At 35.5% G+C, this 18,941-nt stretch overlaps 1 protein-coding gene across 1 annotated transcript in view; it reads left to right on the top strand.

Annotated features, from left to right (window-relative positions):
* Positions 1-18,941, top strand: part of LOC132143510 (zeta-sarcoglycan-like) — a 340,116-nt gene that overhangs the window by 269,065 nt on the left and 52,110 nt on the right. Inside the window, exon 5 of the mRNA XM_059553779.1 lies at positions 13,951-14,073. Within this exon, the coding sequence (XP_059409762.1) occupies positions 13,951-14,073 (123 nt within the window). The remainder of the gene's footprint in view (positions 1-13,950; positions 14,074-18,941) is intronic.

Raw genomic sequence — 18,941 nt, 5'->3', positions numbered from 1 at the left:
CAAATCGAAAACCTATGAATCATGAATCGAATCGATTCGTTATCTATCCAAAATTCACAGCTCTAGTAGTAGGCCTAGTGGAATTGACTGTCACATTAAAAGTGACATGAATTAAAAAGTGAAATTAATTAAATTGTCAATCGTGGCATTTCATTTATAGTGGCACTGCTTTATTACATTGCATCATTTATTTATTTGTTTATTTTTATTTATTTATTTAAAAAAAAATTTTTTTTGTTTTGATCAATCACTGCAGAGCTGTTCAGTGTGCGCGCTCACTGACTAAATTCTGATGAATATGTTAGCATTCCCAAATTCTCTCATCAGCATATGAATTCTGAATTCTGATGAATATGTTAGCAATCCCAAATTCTCTCATCAGCATATTTAACAAACTTAATAAATACTTAAAATAAATACATAATATACATATTTTACACAACGTTGGTGAGCATAAGAGATTTCTTTTTGTTTTTTAAACAATCCTACTGACCACAAATTTTTAAACAGTAGTATACAACAGTATATTGTACAAATGTTTCATAAATGCACCCACTAGGAGTCAATAAAATTAGTGAAGACTAAATACTGTCTAAATACTCTCTGAATTTTGGAACTCCAAAAAGTAGGTTAACAAATCCCCTACTGTAGATTTACATTTGAGGACATCCTCACCTTGTAAACCTTCATATTTGTGTGTTTCTGGAAAATGGCAGTAATGAAATAATGCTCCTCATGACCTTCTTGCAGGAATGTACTGCCTTGCTAAATTATTGGGCGACAGGATTTAGTTGGAGGTGTTGATGGGATGTGTGCTGGAAGTGAGCCGGTGATGAAATACAGTATCAAGCCTATGCTGTCAGATCTTGTTTCCTTTATCTCTCTCCATCCCTCCATCTTTCTCCACTAACCTGAGGCACCCCGCTGTTTGCCATGAGGTCCCTGCACAGATGATTGAAAACGAGGGACAGGAAAATAATCCGCGCATGGGCTGTTCTCACGCTCCTTCTCCAGCTGTGAGCTCGTCTATCCTCTGAGCACCTCTTCCAGAGGCCAAACAACTGAGAGGACATTGAGGGAACACAGTATCTGCTTTTTGTCTTATTGACTTTTCATTTTTGTAAGTGTGGACTGCATAATGAATGGCTTCTCCACTTTGAGAGAGTGGGAGGTGATTTCATTAGCACCGGGTGACAGAGAGGACATGAGTGAGAGATGCTCTGGGGGGCCGACAAGGACAACAGGAAGAAGTGTGGGACTCAGGTGTGATGCTGCCAGTGTCCTTTACAGCCGTCCTTTCCAAAACATTAACAATTAGCATTTCCATTTGTTTTGAAGGCAATTAGTCGTCATGAAAAATTCAGCCTGCCTGTTGAATTTACTTTCTATTGGCTGAAATTAATTAATGAGATAATAAGTACTCTATTCAGACTCTGTTCAGCTTGATTAGAAATCCAAAAAAAATGGCTTTGATGTTTGTCATCTGAACTTTTTTGTGACTAATAATGTTGCCAGTTATGCTACACCATTACTCAGCCAAAGTTGCAGATTGTGAAATTAAATAATAGTTAGCCAGGTAAATGATAGATAGATAGATAGATAGATAGATAGATAGATAGATACATTTTTATAAATATTATAGTTTTTTTTTTTTTACTAGGCATTACAAATTACTATCCCATTGGTGTTCTTGACAGACCATCTGAAATGTTCATGACAGCAGCATCAAGATCAAACAAACCAACCAAACATGGACCATTGGTTGAATATGCTCATTTTCAAATCAACAAGACATTAAAAGGTGCACAGACAGTGTTTGGCTTGGTACCTTTCAGCTCTACAAGGACACCATTTTCAGTCAGGGGCGGACATTTCCCGGTGGCCTGATGGTCATTCTGGCCTGCCGCTGGGCAGTCGATCAGGCTGACGTGCAATAGGCTGGTATGCAACTGCAAATTAATTGACGGTCTTATGAATGTACGAATCATGCGATCGCGTAGTGAAAATGACACCACCACATGACCAAACATCCAGAGGCAGGCTTTATCTTAGAAAATCGCGCAAAAAATGGAGCGTAAACGTCAGTAAGGGAGCAGGTCGGTCAGAATTACGTTTATATTTACTATGGTCCACTGAAAAAAACGAACCGTTCAGTTCACCACACACGGTTCGGCACGCACTGGGACCGCTGTTCAACTTAAATCTGACAAAGCATCTGTAATTTGGTTTACACTAAATTACACGTAAAACAAACAGGGTTCAAATAATATATATTTCTGTTGATGCATATGCATTCTGGATTCCCAGACATTACAACAGCGATGAAAAAAACCTCTACAAATCATTGACTCTTGTTCAATACTAATACGAACACTGTATCAGTGCATTCTCTTAAAGTGACAGTCTTTATATTAATCGAACAGCAACAAAAAAAGAAATCACTCACTGCTCTTGATTAAAAAGCTTTTTTTTTTACTATAATAAAGAATAATCTTTAATTTATAGTCCAAAATGCAATGCTGTATTACATTTGATTACTTTAATTGCTGTACCTAAAAACTAATGCAAGACCTACCTAAAAAAAACCCTGAAAGTAAGTTTATTTTATTTGTATCTTTACTCTATTGTATTTATTTGTGCTGTTGCTTGTAGTTAGAATAGCCTTAATAATATGATAATAATATATATATTTTTGAAAGTATAGTTTTTCCATAAACATAGCACATACAACGGTACCGAAACCGTGAAACAAACTGAAATGTGAAAAAGTGTAACTATTCCACCCTCATATTTACATAATCATTTGGCAGACGGACGCTTTCATTCAAAGTGATTTACAATAGATCAAATCGTTTTTATATATATATATATATATATATATATATATATATATATATATATATATATATTACAAATGTATATAATGATAGATGTTTTAAAAGAGCATCTTAATGACAAACTAGCACACTGTTTTACATATGAAGATACAGTATTTTTTTAGTGCCAAAATTGACCAGAAATTGATTTTCCATTTCTAGCCTACAATATGTAGCCTAGTGTACAATGCTTATTTATTTTGAAGGTGACGAAGTAAGCAACAGTAGCACCACTAGTGCTGCTATTGCTCCTGTTTTGAACAAGAGAGGGTGGACAGTTCAGCTTTTGAGTCAGAGCAGGAAACCTTCAAGTAAAGTTTAAGCTATAAGCACAACTAAACATGCTAGCTATACTCTTAAAAATATGTGCTTTTATAATTTATAAGGTCATCAGTAGTAGGACTGTGATCATTGGGACATACAGTTAATGGCTGCTTATTTCATATTGCAGAGAAACTCGATGTGCAGAGTGAAAGAGAGGGGGATTAGGGAAAGATGATAGAGACAGTGAATGCCTTGATACTTCTTGATACTTCTTTTGATTATTTTGCCCATCCACAGTCTAAGGATTTTTGATTTATTTTTTAAGTATAACCCAATTCAAACAACTGAAAGAGCCAAAGAGTTTAGCAGTCTGGTTGACACCAGAATTGGGTGGTGGTGACTGCAGCAACAGAGGTGGCCTGGGGTGGAGTCAAATTCCCGGCCTGATTTACTGTCCCAGCCCGCCACTGTTTTCAGTCAGTTTTATTTAAACATAGTATTATTTCAAAAGTTTTCAATCCACTGCACATCCACTGCAATGCACACAAGAACCAATTTAAATATATACATACCTGTAAATTTCAAAAACATCCATCTCAAAGTGCTCAAGTCACCAATTATAAGTTTCACAGCACCAAAGATCCAGTGATTTGTGATTAGTTCCAAGTAATTAATCATTATAAGAATACATTGGCAAAGTGTGCATGCATGTAGGGGAACGTTTAGAAATTTAATGTGCTGTTTTATGTTGTTTAATTTAGCCAGAATAAATTGCTAGTTTTAAATGAATATCATCATTTGCAATGCCACTTTGCTGCTTAGAGGTAGAGAGCTTAAACTCTCCAAGAAGAGAGAGAGAGAGAGAGAGAGAGAGAGAGAGAGAGTACCTAAAGGACATATGGAGATTAATGCTCACAAATACACGCATCAGTCTTCAGGGCTCCGTTTGCTGATGATGACAACAGCTCTAATTATTTGTCTCTTTACACTGTCCACAAACCACACCCAGACACATGCACACACACTCTGATTAATGCAGGCAGTCAAAATTCACCTATTTTGCCTTTTTATCGATGAAGGTTATTCAGTTCAAATTTTTTTTTAAAATAAATAATTACTAAAACAACAACAATAATAATAATAATAATAATAATAATAATTACTTATAGATAAATAATAGAAATGGAAATGCATTATAAAGCTGCAGTACCAGAGTTCTTGCTATTCTACAGCATTGGGCTTGTTGTAAGAACACCTTTGTAATGCATTTCCATCTTAAGCCATGGAAGGCCTTGACAGATCACACTAAATGCTTTCAAGTTAGTTTTTTAATTCAACTGACAAACATAAAAAATGTCTGTGTAATTTTTTTTTATTTTTTATTTTTTTTTTTACATTATTTGTCAAATAAAACAAGCAGCTCTTCAATTTATACCACACCATGTGATTTTCCACAACAAGGTCATTTATTCTTTCCATTTCACTCAGAGGGAAAACTGACATTTCCTCCAACCTCAAAACAGCATTTAATCATCAATCTTAATTTTTGATGAGGGGTAAATCAGTATCAATTAATATTCAAGAGTGGTTCATTAATATCCGCTGTATATCATTTCTCATTTAGCACTATAACTACTGGAATTCTATAACTATTAGAATGGCCATAGTGGTTCATAAAAGACTGTACTGAATGCCTTTTTGGTCATGTAATAATTACATTTAAAGCTTCTTTAGAGGTTTTACAATGAAGCTTTGAATGTATCATAGTTTATGATGTAATCTCCCTAATTTACAAAAAATAAAAAATAAAATAATAATAATAGTAATAATAATAATAAAAATTTGTAAAAAATCTACAGCCACGTGCAGTGACCCCATTGGGCCATGTGAAATTAATATTTTAATTCAGTAAATTAATTATCTGTTAAATTCACAGACATCTTGGTCTTTTGGATATCACACAAACTCACAGTTCAAAACTTTATTTATAAGAGCTGTTTTTGACTGAAAGAAAATGAAAACATATAGTAAACGAAGAAAGAAAGAAGCAAATCTGTCCCTATATAATCCTGTGGAGAGCCTCTGTCACAACCTCTCTAAAAATAATCATGTTCTGTAGTGAATCTATGAGCAAATCTCTGGCCACCGCTGTGCAGTGATATGGTCAAGAGAGGATTAATCAAATATGAGTATAAATTAACACTGTATTAGAATTCTCTCCTCTTGGTCTCATCAGCATAATCAAAATTAGACTTGCCTTATCCTCCAGCACGTCTTTAATCACTATTCAACATAATTTGTGCTTTTTTTCAGTTATTGTTTTTTCCTCTCAAAAGCGATCAAATGATGTGAGACTTTCACTGATATGAAACAGATATTCCTAATTACAAGAGAATAAAACATAAGAGAAAGAATAAGCAATTAATTAATGAACAGCATGTTTCTTTATATATTTAGCACAATCCTACACTAAATCTCTTTGTATTAAAAAAAAGAAAAAGAAAAAAATATATAACTTCAAAATCTGAAGATGTGCTCTACATTTGTTTCTTTAGGTCTGTGAAAAGATTTATAAGCACAGCAGGAACAACAACTTCCTGCTGAGTAAAAGAACTGTAAAAGACATGTTGATCTGGGGCTCCTTCAGATCCCAAACTGAAATAACTGTCAACTCTGCTTTTTGAGACATGGGATAAAACAGGCTACAGAACTGGAAATATAGACAGCTTGAAAAGAGAAATGAATTTGTTTACATGATTAAATATGTTCAGACTTGCTAGTTAACCCCCCAGACTTGGGGACATTTAGCATTTCATCATTTCCTATGGATCCTCTGCACTGAATGGGTGCCGTCTGAATGAGAGTGCAAACTGCTAATGAAAACACCATGTAATCCACACCAATCCAATCCAATACCATCTTGTAAAGCAAAAAATATGTGTGTTTGTAATAAACCAAGTCATCAAGATTCATAGAAGTTAATTTAGAAATTTAGAACGAAAAATTCTAGGCTACAAGCTCCAGTTCTCAAAAGTCCCTCGACCCAATGTTCTGTATGTGTTTTATTGCCTTATTCAAGTGATTTAACATTTTTAGTTTTTAGGCACAGTCAAGGCACAGTCAAACATGTCGTGGAAAAGGTGAACAGTAATAACCATTCATACAGTAACTGCAACAAAACAAACATTAACACAAATACACCATCAAACAGGTGTAGAGGAAAAGGTGAACAGTATCAAGTTGTCAAAAGCATACTGTGACATTTTTGTTTTCAATTTTAAAATCATAAGAAGTCAAATTCATGCATTTCTTTTAAGAGTACAACTCATTTTTATGTATGTGCTACAGAAGTAAATGAACAGTATCAAGTTATTAAAAAACAGAAGACTATCTTCTGCAGTACCTCAAATGTATTTTTCATTTCAGGTGGGTAGTTGAGATTTAAGGCATACATAAGACCAAAATGCATTGCCGTAGCTAACGCAAAGTTGTCCAAGCCTTGCAAGATGTTCTGGCCTTCCAGAACAATCCCGATGTCATCTGATCTGTCACGGAATTTGAGAATGTAGATTCCCACTGTGGTCCCCTCTGTGGATTTTTGGATGAAGGCTTCGTCATCAACCTGCAGAATGCACAGACAAAATGAGCAGTGGCGCAAAAAGTGGGTATGCGCCATATGCGGCACATAGGGGCGCCGCACCATGGGGGCCGCCAAAGCGATGGTTAATTTTTTTTTTTTAATAATAAAAAATAAACATGTATATTAAAAGTTATATATATATATATATATATATATATATATATATATATATATCAATTTTAGAGGACTAACAGGCGCCGGTGCCCTCATAATATTCCATCATAGAATTTAGACATAGAACCTCGCGAGTGGGTGAGGCGCCGTGAGTGCTGAGTAAGCAGCAGTAACGTTAGTGCGTTGTTGTTGAAACTCGAAAAAGATGGATAAAACAAAAAAGCTCTCGGGGGCTAAAAATAGAAAAAGAAAGAGGGAAAAGGAGATGGCATGTCAATGGATGAGACAGCAGCTAAATAAGTGATTGGTGAAAGGCAGGGGCGGACTGGGACCAAAAAGTGGCCCTGGACTTTCTGGCCCACAGCAGCCCACCACATCAAAACGCAAACGCCCCTGTTTTGATGTAATTTATTTATTTGATATTTAAGTATACTGTTTGGGGATTTTAACCAATAGGGCAACTGATCCTCCATTGAAAAAAAAAAAAAAAAAAGATCATTTTTTCATTCAAGTTCATTTAGCGACTCCTAGTGAGCGATACATGTTCATCACGAGACAAACATTCTCCTAGAACTCACACTTTGCATTCCGTTAACAGATGCATGAATATGCGGTAATATAAGTTCATGATCCGATTCGTGAACAGATTATTCTCTTGAGTAAATCTTTTAAAATAATCATTTATTTTGTTTAACGAAAACATTGTGGAAACCAGTGGTTCACAAACTGGATAGATCTGAGGTGCAGGGCTCGCAGAATCGCTAGCCCGACGTCCAGGGGCTATTGTGTTTTGCAGTAGGGCTCCAAAATGTATCACTGCTCTTCCCGACGGGCTATCGTGAATAGTGATTTAAAATTCGCGTTGTTCACTCGCTTGGAGGGGTGAAATGTATCGTAGTTGATCGTTTTCACTTGTTTCTAAATCTTGCTGATTCAACTTTTTTAAACAATTTGCGCGCGTTCGAAGCTTGCGCGCACTCGTTCAAAGCACGCGCTGTAAGCAGCATTTCAGACAATGCGCGTACAAAGAATTAATTCATCTTTTGGGTATCGTAACTTCTGAATGAACAAATACACACACAATTATTTCAAAATAATTGTCTCTGCAAGTATTCTCGTAAACACAGTCGGTTATGTTTTAAGTGAACGTATACAGTGGCCTGCTGCTCAGAGAAATTCGCTGTACCAGATGAATCTGTCTCTCTCTAAATTAGACGAAAACGCGCTTGTTGGCTGCGCGATCGACTCACTCATCCATTTGCGTAGAAAAGAGATGTAATATTATGATTTCCGTCAATTAAAAAAAAAAAAAAAAAAAAAAAAAATATATATATATATATATATATATATATATATATATTTGTGTACCGGGTGGGCCGGCCCACATTGGCTAGCGGCCCACCGGGAAAAGTCCCGGTGCTCCAGATGGCCAGTCCGCCCCTGGTGAAAGGCAACAGGTAGGATTTAAAATGAGACGTCTATGCTCAGAGAATATGTAAAACTGGAATATGAGCTGTCATTTATTCCATCATCACCCGGGTGCTGATAGCGCGCACGCACAGATGAGACATAAACAGCACACGTTGATATCTGTGTTTAAACTAAACTAATTTAAGCTTTGTCAGTTTAAACATTTAAGAGGCAGAGGAGGCTTTGTGCATTTGGAAGATTTGTGCATGCGCTAATCCTAAGCGCGCAAACCCGCGCCTCAGAATGTGCGCAAATATAAGCTCTCTCTGAAGTATTTTATTTAAATGGACAAATTCTGACAAAAATTATGTCAAAATGCCTGTCTTGCTAAGTATCCTATAGCAGACAAAGCCAGCTGAACGTAGGCCACTGTATCAGTGGATTCTCTTAAAGTGACAGTCTTTTATATTAATCGAACAGCAACAACAAAGAAATCACTCACTGCTCTTGATTAAAAAGCTTTTGTAACAGATTGTTCAGTTTCTCCTAATGTTGGCTCGAAAGGCTATAATGGTCAAATGGGTTGGTAGTGATGCCCCCTCTACTCAGAGTTGGAAATCTATGATATATGAAGTTGTAACTCTAGAAAGATTGAGGTATTGTCACAATGGTAAATCGCTCCTGTTTAAAAAATGGGAGAATATTTTTAAGTGTCTAAAGATTAAACGGTCATAAACAAAAACTGGATTAAATTTAGGTACAATTATATGATGAAATGCTGTATGTAAATTGTCCACATGTTCATGAATATGTTAATTATTTCCTGTGCTGTGTTTTTGTTTTAATATGTTTTTGTTTGTAATAATTAAAATGTTTAATCAAAAAAAAATATATAAAATAAAAAAAAAGCTTTTGTAACTTTAATAAAGAACAATCTTTATAGTCAAATATGCGATGCTGTTTTACATTTGATTAGTTTATTAAATTTCTGTACCTAAAAACTAATACTAGACCTCTTTATTTTTGCTGTTGCTCGTAGTTAGATATTTTTTTTAATTATAGTTTCTCCATAAACATAGCACATACCGAACTGTACCGAAATGTGACTCTTGAACCGTGAAACAAACCGAATTGTGAAAATTTGAACTGTGCCACCCCAATAATAATAATAATAATAAATAAATAAATATATATATTTATATTATATGCGCCAAAATGTTTTGCTGCATACCCCTCTAACACTGGATAGTTGCGCCCCTGAAAATGAGATTTGACAGAACACCGGGCACTGCTCTGGGAATATTCAAACAAATGCAATTTCAATCATTTAATAATGTAGATATCATGAAAAATGTGAACTTGTAAATAATGAGAACCAGACAAGTCCAAGAAAGACAGATGACTGATTACAGATTACTGTTAGACCTCAGTTCTAGGATTGTGGATGGTAGTCCTACAAACTTAGATCAAAGATACCCAATTGTGCAGTGGTCAGCATCCTTACGACAGGCAGATGGATAATTACAGAATGATTTGTTGGATCTGTGCTTTCTGAAACTTTATTCGTATTTTTTTTACCTAACTTAATAAAACATGCTATGTGACGATGTGGAATGATAATCTCACAATTAATTTCGACACCCCTATTGCATATGGACATATATTTTTTGTACGATGCAACGCGATGCAGACAAGGACGATTTGGTATCAGTTCAGTAATAAACTAAAACCAATAATAATGTACTGATGTGCTTTGTCGTGGTAGCATACAATAGCAGAGGGAGTCGAGACAAGAGTAATTAAAGCTGCACTGTGTAATAGTTAAAGTTGATTTTTTTTTAGCCAAAAACACTTTGTTCTTTCAAAATTATATGTTCTCAATGTTTATACAGTTCAAACAACTAATTAAGTATTCTCGTAAGTGTATAAGTTGCCATTTAAAATACATATGAGTGAATCATTCTAATGGCGGAAGCCATGTTGAGCCTCCATCTTGAAAATAAATCAGCCAAAGAGGGACATACCTGGAAATGCAAGCTTTGTGTGCATCTCTAATGGTAACATAATACACTGATGAATAAGCACTGCTTTAATATGAACATTTATTTTAAAAACATTTATTTTACCAAATTTAATTTCCTAATGGCATAAACAGGCTTTACTCCCTTGAAACCTTAACTGGAATGTAACTATGTCACTGCGACTTCCCGAATAGGTGAACACACGCACATGCGCGCACACATCACTTGTGAAGTAAAATTGAAAATTGAGGATGCAATGCATCGTGATTAGAGGTCGACCGATTTATCGGTTTTGCCGATTAATCGACACCGATAGTTGATTGGTGGAACAGTCGGTTATCAGCAAAAATCCCTGCTGATAGTTTTCCGTGTTTCTTCCTCTGCTGGAGAGGATGAAAGTTTCCCGGGTTGGGTCTGTTGCTGCCACGGCTGAGAAGGCTCTGTTTTCATTATACAGTGTGAGAGCGGCCTCTAGTAGCTGAAATCACTGACAGCACGTGCTGCTTGTTTAGACACCTAAACCGTCATAAACTGGAAAACCGTTATAATTAAAAAAAAAATAAAACTGTATATACATTTTTGGTCAAACCACCCAGCACTTATTAGTTGTACATGTTCTCATATCCATATATTTTGTTCTACTAATAATCTCAAGGTTAACTGGGTTTTGCTTTTACACGATTCTTTTATAGTGTTCTAATTTTCACCTTCGTTTCTAATTTTCACCTTTTTGAATATATATTCAAATTTAGAATATTAGTTGACAGCCCTAATGCTCATTCATGTTTATTTCGCGCTGTAACTGGTATTATTGAGGAAGAGAAGATCATGTGCTTCTCATGAGCTGAGCCTGAGCGATCTCACGCCACAGCGCCAAAACGGTATTTATGTTTTTGAATTTAGTAAGAAAACGGACGTAATTTGAAATCTGAGACTTTGTTTCATATCAATAATAACAAAGCACAAAGATTATTGTGAGTTATTGGATGGGATGTGCACTACAATGTTCCATTCATTCCTCAACTGAAAACAGGATGACTAATAGATTCCTGGCATTTAAGAATCGATATTGGTTCATAAAAATGAGAATTGATTAAAATCGAGAAATCTATATTTTTTACCCAGCCCTAATAGAGAGGAATACTGAAAATAGAAAAAAGGCAATCAAATATACTTGCAGTAGACAAAAATACTCACCACTTCTATAGAGCATTTGCAAGTCAAATTGCACTTGACTAGATGAATCTCATATCTGTAAAATATAAGAAAAAAATGCATTAGTTTTAAAGCAATAACATTTTCTCAGAGGTAGGCTAGTTAATGATTTTAGAGAACACATTTCCTTCTTAACTTAACAAAATAAAGTGATCAATTATTATGGTAACAGTAAGGCTTATTATGAGCTTTCATTAGTGAACAGTAGTTAATGTTTTTAATAGATCTTAGTCTATCCGTGATTCGTACTGACTAGGCTTCCAGCACGCATGTGATTTGTGGATTACTTGCTATTTTAACTGCCATAGACCTGGAAGATTACCATTTGCAAAAGTTTTGTCTTGAGAGTTTACACATTTAATTGTCTCCTCTTGTAAAATGACATGCATGAGCAGTATCATCAGCTCATCGATTCTAAAATCAGACGCGTCTGACAGAAACGATTCTCAGTTCAGTGTACTGGTGATCCGACAACCGATGCAACCGGTTCTTGACTCGAGAACGAGAAGCGCTCCAGCAGTTGGCGTGTTCGTTCGTTATCTGGCTCGGCTCGGTGTTCATCTTCAGTTCTCTCTTCAGTTAGTTCTCTCAAAAGTTAACAGCAACAAAATTTATATCATTTAAACATGATTATTTCTAACAGGTTGAACATTCGTCAGCATTAAATGAATGGCACAAGACTAAAATAATAAAATAATAAAAACAAAAATAATCATGTAGGAAATACGAAATGCATTTGTGCAAATTTAACAATCTGCCCATTGCCATTTTTTCAGTGCAGGCCACAAAAATACCCTAAGACTCCAGAGGGTTAATCACGTTAAGTTTTAGATCTTTTTCATAAATATATGATAGTGGATACACAGCTCTGAAACCTTTTAAAACAAGTACATTTAATTGAGGTTCTTCCTTTTGAACGAAGAGTGCTAATGTGCCTTTAAAAGTGAGGCGACATATATGTTTTGTAGGTGTGTTCAAGGTATATACAGTTTACAAATGTGACGTATTAAGGTATAGTCCGAGGACAGGTCACATTTTTGATATAATTAGTTAATATCAAATAAAGTATATATATATATATATATATATATATATATATATATATATATATATATATATATATATATAGGCTATATAAATTTTTTTTTTTTTTTTTTTTTTTTTTTTTTTTTTAACATTTTAAAATGGAAATGCTGTTGTCCCATGTATCAAGAATACATGTAGGCTACCATCCAAAAAAGTAAATAGTTAAATATAAAGAAAGCCATGTTGAAAAAGTGGGCTAAATTAAATCCCCAATTTTGCATTGTTATAGGCTACTTTAATGTACTGCTATCTTTTCCATAAGGCCCTTGGAGAAAGGGCTGGGCACCTTAGAGTACAAACACTGAAAAAAATGAGGGGACAGGTAATGAATGCATGAAGAGGGCTAGGAAGACAATAGATGGTGGCAGAGAAAGGAGAGATGGGCTTTAGGAAAAAAAAAGAGAGAGAAGTTTACTTTCTGTCACACACACATAATGCAGGCAGACAAACAAAGCCAGGTTTGCTCTCCAAGGTCACCTAAGACATGGAAGATATGATAGCTGTGATGAATAATACAGTCAGTGAAGCCATTGCAGTGTTTGTTTGGGGCAGTGCATTAAAAGCTACTGAGATTCCAGAGACAGTGTAGTTTTTAGTTTTAGTTTTAGTTTCATTCTCATCTCTCACATCACCCCTCTGCATGAGACAAACAAAAATCCAGCTCCTTCTCTAATTCTTATGCATTATAGGGTCTAAATGATGGCAACACTAAAACTGACAAGCTACGCAGTATCACGTTAATAATAATTAATAATTTACATCTGAAAGCACATGGAGCTTTACAGATACTATTGATCACAGAACCTGCTTTACTGACAAGATGTGCATGACAATCACACGTGATTTATCATGCAGTCTTTGTTTGGGATATTTGTGGTAATATGTTGACATTATTCTCCAGATCACGTTCTAGTGATTTTTTTTTTTTTTGCAAGATTTAAGGTTGTTTATCTGGTTTTTCTTTTTTTTTTTTTTTCTAAGACATTTATTAATTAAGCATATTAATTAAGCATACAAACACTTCTATAATTTGACACTGTAGTAAGTCTAACACCCTAGAAACAATGAGCAGCTGTTCTAATATTAACTCAGCCTAGTGAGCTTACTTTTTGTCAATATTGTCAGCTGTCCTCTAAGGCAGAAATATAAATGAAAATCAAATGTAATTAAATGAGGTTATCTGTATGCACATAATACTGAATAAAGTATAATAATACATTGTTCATTTTTGTATTATTATTATTAATATGTGGACTGCAAAGGTGAAAATATCTGTAATGATCTTGTTTCTCAAGCCTTATTCTTTTGTTCTCTCTTTCTGTAGGCTCTGAGAGGGTAGAAGCCCAGTGTCAGCGGTTCGAGGTGAGAAGTAGTGATGGGGAGAGAGTTCTCTTCTCTGCTGATGAAGAGGAGATCAGTATTGGCACAGATAAACTGAGGGTCACAGGTATAACGTGCAAAAACACATATTCATCCATTCAAACATGACACAAAAACTTATAAACTATGGGTCTCAGTGTGTACCTTCCTTAGGGTAGGTAGTTTCATACAGTCCCTTAAGTGGCCCATACATAAATTTTCACTAATACTGTTCAGTACCGCCACTACCTGTACACAGAGTACGCAGTTTGTATAGGGCACGAAATCCCAAGGGGGCACCATCCCAGTTGCTCAAAATAAAAATAAAAAAATATTTAAAAAACGCACCATTCCCTCATCGCTCGCACCTTATGTTTGCGGCTGAATGTTCATAATTGATGGATGGACATATATGCCCTGTTAAAAGACATTACTAATCCGGCGCAGAGAAAAGAAATTGAAAGAAACGAGAAAAAAACAAAAAACAAAAAGGCATAAAGTTGGCTTGACATTGGGCATTAGATGTTTGCAAATTTAGGGACCGTCTCTAAAGTTACATGCAATATTGGTATACACATTTTTCTAACATCAATAGCATTTGAGGAGAATGACTTACATTCATAAAAAACAACTGTAATTGTTCATCTAGGTGTAAACTATAATGCACACCTTATACATTTTTTATACTTTTTAAAATAAACTGTAAATCATATGTAAATTATGCAACTTGTGGGGCTCAAATGCAAATTTGAAGCTCAATAGCATTTGAAGGGAAATACAGTAATAAAAACAACTGTAATGTGTTCATTTAGGTGTCAACTACAATGCACACCTTATAATTTTTTTATATTTATTAATATAAATTGTAAATCATTTAGGTTTAAATGAGGCCTGTGTATCACTTTTTTTCTTTTTTCTTTTTTTTTGACATTAATAATAACTTTTAATTTCGGAAATAATTTCACCACCACCGATACATCTAATATTCTCTCTGAGTTTCCAGGTTCCCTTACGAAAATTAGCCATGGTTTTAACATGAATAACACAAATAAATAATCGTTCTTGTAGCCATGGTAACTGCAAATCCTCAAAAATCATCAAAATCCATCAAATCCTTGTTTAGGCTATTGGCCAAACATTTAATTCACATTTTCACTTAATCTTTTATTTTTGGACACCTTTTTGTTATAGATGACACAGCCTCCATAATTTCTTTAACAAAAAACATGTGGACATCACAACCCTTTCAAAAATAAACCATGGTTTTATCATAGTAAAACTACTTCATTTTCTTTCGCATTATTTCTGAATGCTTGAGACTATAAAATAAATACGTCATAATAAAGTCATAGCCAGTAAATGTTGAGAGCTACAATTGTAATTTGTAAATAATACAATGTATTCATTTCTTTAATCACTTTATTTTATTTATTTATTTATTTTTATATATAATTGAGGAAGGGGGCACAACAATACAATCCTGCTTAGGGCACCCTTTTGGCCAGCAGCAGCCCTGATACTGTTTAGACAGTACAGTAGTTATTGTAGGGATGGTTAGTAGCCTTATATACAATATTTTTTTTCTCCAGATGATTTATTACAGGCCTAAAATACACATATAATCACACATCTATAAAAAGAAACAATGCCTTCTTGCTTGTTTCTGTAAGCAAAGTTTGGATATGCATATCTCCACCAGATGCCTGACATGTAAAACAAGCTCAATCACATTATAATCAAATGAGCTGTCTGCAGCATTACGACAATCTGCTTTCAGTTGATGGACACACTTTACTGTTTTTGACACACTGCAGAAAGCCCAGCTCTTTTTTTTCCCATCCATCTGCAATAAAATGATTTTAAATAAAATAGCTTTGTATGAATCAATTTCTATGCATTTAGTTCTTAATTTAAGTAATTCTGACTGTTACATCAGAGCCAGGCCATTTTTGTTCTCTTAATGGGACCTGCCTGATGTGCAAGGAGAACATTGCAGTTGTCAAGGAATACAGTCAAGCGTCATTAGTCCACTAAACCTGCAGAGAAGTAGGTGATAGAAAGAGAGAAAGAGATGAGTCATTCCAAATGTGTGATATTGCTTTTATATAACAGTTCAGAAATAAAAAAGGAAAACAGTACATACATTTATATGCAACCAAATTGGATCAATTTTAAAGACTTTGAATGACTTGATCAAGCTTGATCTGATTAAATTTCCATTGGATTGTAGACCTGAATTTATCTGATCAGTAGGAAATTGTAAACATGAACAAACTTGGTTGTAATGCAAATTAAAATGTGGGCCAGACAGTAAAGTTTAGGGTTCATATAAAGTTTCAGAATCAGAAAACAAATTGGATTAATTCAGATTGATGCACTGCATATAAACAATCCATTAAAATTGACATTTCAGACTCAATATTTCCAGTTTATAGTTTTTTATTTTATTTTATTTCTTTATTTTTTTTGCTCTGACAATGAAAATAGTTCAAAATAAAGCCAAACTGAATTTGTTTCACCCCATGAGTTTCAGAGAAACACACAGTAGTGACTACATTGTTAGTAATGAATCAGTGTTTAAAATGAATTAGTTAAGTAGAGAATCTAAAGACTCACTCAAAATAATTATTTTGTTCTTGAAAGATTCAGTGTTTTTAACAAATCTCATGAAATATTGGTTCACTACCTGTACTCACCCAAACTTGTGGTGTAATGATGTGACCTGCAGAAGTATTCAGCCTTTGTGTAATTTGTATTAGAGAACTTTTTTTATTTAATGGAAAAAACATGTGTGTATATGTACGTATGTATATATAGGTATATTATATTTTATACAGCTTCCATTTTTTGAGCCAGCTTCTTCAAGAGTCAAATATTTGCATGCACCATATGTACTAGTAACCTTCCCTTGTATTGAAATGCAAATATATAGTCTCAAATAGATTTCGCTCATGCAGACCTCTCTCTCACACACTCTTTCTTTCTTCTGTCTCTGCCTGAAACAGTGCATGCTGAGAGGTCAAATGGAATAGTTAGAGGTCAGGGACAAAGAGGGCACGTGCTCAGTAATTGGGCAGATCTGTCCATTACCTTTTTTTCACAAAAAGTCATGGGTAGAGAGAGGGATCAAGGGAGAGAAATAGTGGTAGAGAGAGAAAGATAGACAGAGCATGTATAAATGGAACACAGTGGTTCTTCAAGTGGTAAGACCGAAAGGCTAAAATGTGTCAGAAACAAGAACTGCCCTGGGGAGAGAAAGAGAATGTAGAGAGAGAAAGAGTAAAGTGTTAATTAACTAAAAAAAAAAATTCTGCCATTGTTTATTCATCATCATGTCATTTGAAAACTAAATTATTTGGTTTCTTAAAGGAAATGTATGTGAATTTATTGTAAATATTCTTTAAAACTTTTTTGGGGGTTTGTGTTCTATATAAGAAAGAAAGTAATGTGTGTTTAACCCTAAAAAGGGCAAACCCATAACGAGACATCAGACAATTAATATTTCACATTGTTAGACTTCCGTGTTTTGTGTTGTTTCATTAGTCCCAGGTATTCCTCATCCTCCCCTTATCAAGTCATGTATTTAAAGTGTTCCCTGTTTTGAGTTTGCCGTCATCTGTTAAATGTTTTCTGAGTTTCTGTGTTTTCCACGTCTTTGAATTAAAATTCCATGTTGAAGAAATCTCCAACATCTTCTGCGTCTCCTTGCTTCTCGATCCCTGTGTAATTTAATAGAACAGCCAACCAAGGAACTCTAAGCGGCGCAGCTTTTCCTGTTTTTTGTTTTGTTTTAAAAAATCTTTTATTTTCCTTTTTGCGTTGTGAAATATGGATGAATGAGCAATGATTCCCCGATAAATGATAACCCGGTCATCTATGTGAGGGCGTTTGTGCCGCTCACCCTCGCCAGCTCCCTCGAGGAGAAAACCATTGTGATGTTGTTCCATCATCCCACGGAGCTCCCAGACACTACCGACCTCGACTGGAAGGAGACAGTCATCTGGTTTCTGGAGATTCTTCGGTCCCGATCCGGAACCCCTCTCCCTGCCGTCCCCAAGTCAAGCACGCCGCCATCCGCGGCTCAACTAAGCCCGCCAAAAAAAGACGTTAATGTGGCAAGCAAAAGGACATTGATGTGGCAAGCCAAAAGAACATTAATATGGGAAGCCCAATGAATATTAATATTGCAAGGCCAATGAACATTAATGCCGCAAGCCTGCTAGCCCCAAAGCTCACTCCAGTGGCCACTCCTTGTAAGCTCCTTCCAGAGCACCCTCCAGTGCCCGCTCCTCAAAAGTGCCTTCCAGATCGCCCTCAAGTGCTTGCTTCTCCAGAGCTTGCTCCAATGTCAGCTCCAGCCCCAGAGCATAGCCCACAGAGGGCTCCCGATCCACAGTTAAGCCCAGGAGGGGCTCCTGTTCCTGAGTCAAGAACAGGATGGGCTCCTGCTCCCGAGTCAAGCCCAGGGATGGCTCTTGATCCCCCGTAGAGGCTCCAGCCATAGAGGCTGAAGCAGGGACTTGGGTCGTGGCCTCGGAGGCTCCAGCCATAGAGACCGAGGGAAGGGCTGGGGCCATGGCCTCCCAAGTCCCCTGCTCCGCCATCGTCCTCCCGAATCCCGAGTGACTTATTGAGACTCAAATAATACAATTTCATGATTTATTTATTTATTTTTTTCAACTTGAGTCTTTCATTTGATTTTAATGTTTGTATCCCACAGGATACGTTGCTCCTTTGGGGTTATAAATTCAATGTAAACAGAACACTTACAACACATGGTTGTAATTTTCTGTAATTCAGTGGAAACAGAAAATTACAACACATGGTTGTAATTTCTAAATGCTTTTGAGTACAGACCTAAGGTTGGTCTCTTTTTGAAGAAGACACATAGATTATTGCTGAAGTGTAAGCATAAAAAAAGAATTTAAATATAAAGTAAAGGTAATGCAGTTTACT

The sequence above is a fragment of the Carassius carassius genome, chromosome 7, assembly GCF_963082965.1.
Source record: "Carassius carassius chromosome 7, fCarCar2.1, whole genome shotgun sequence".
In the NCBI taxonomy this organism is placed as follows: Eukaryota; Metazoa; Chordata; class Actinopteri; order Cypriniformes; family Cyprinidae; genus Carassius; species Carassius carassius.
This window is presented reverse-complemented; position numbering and strand designations above follow the sequence as displayed.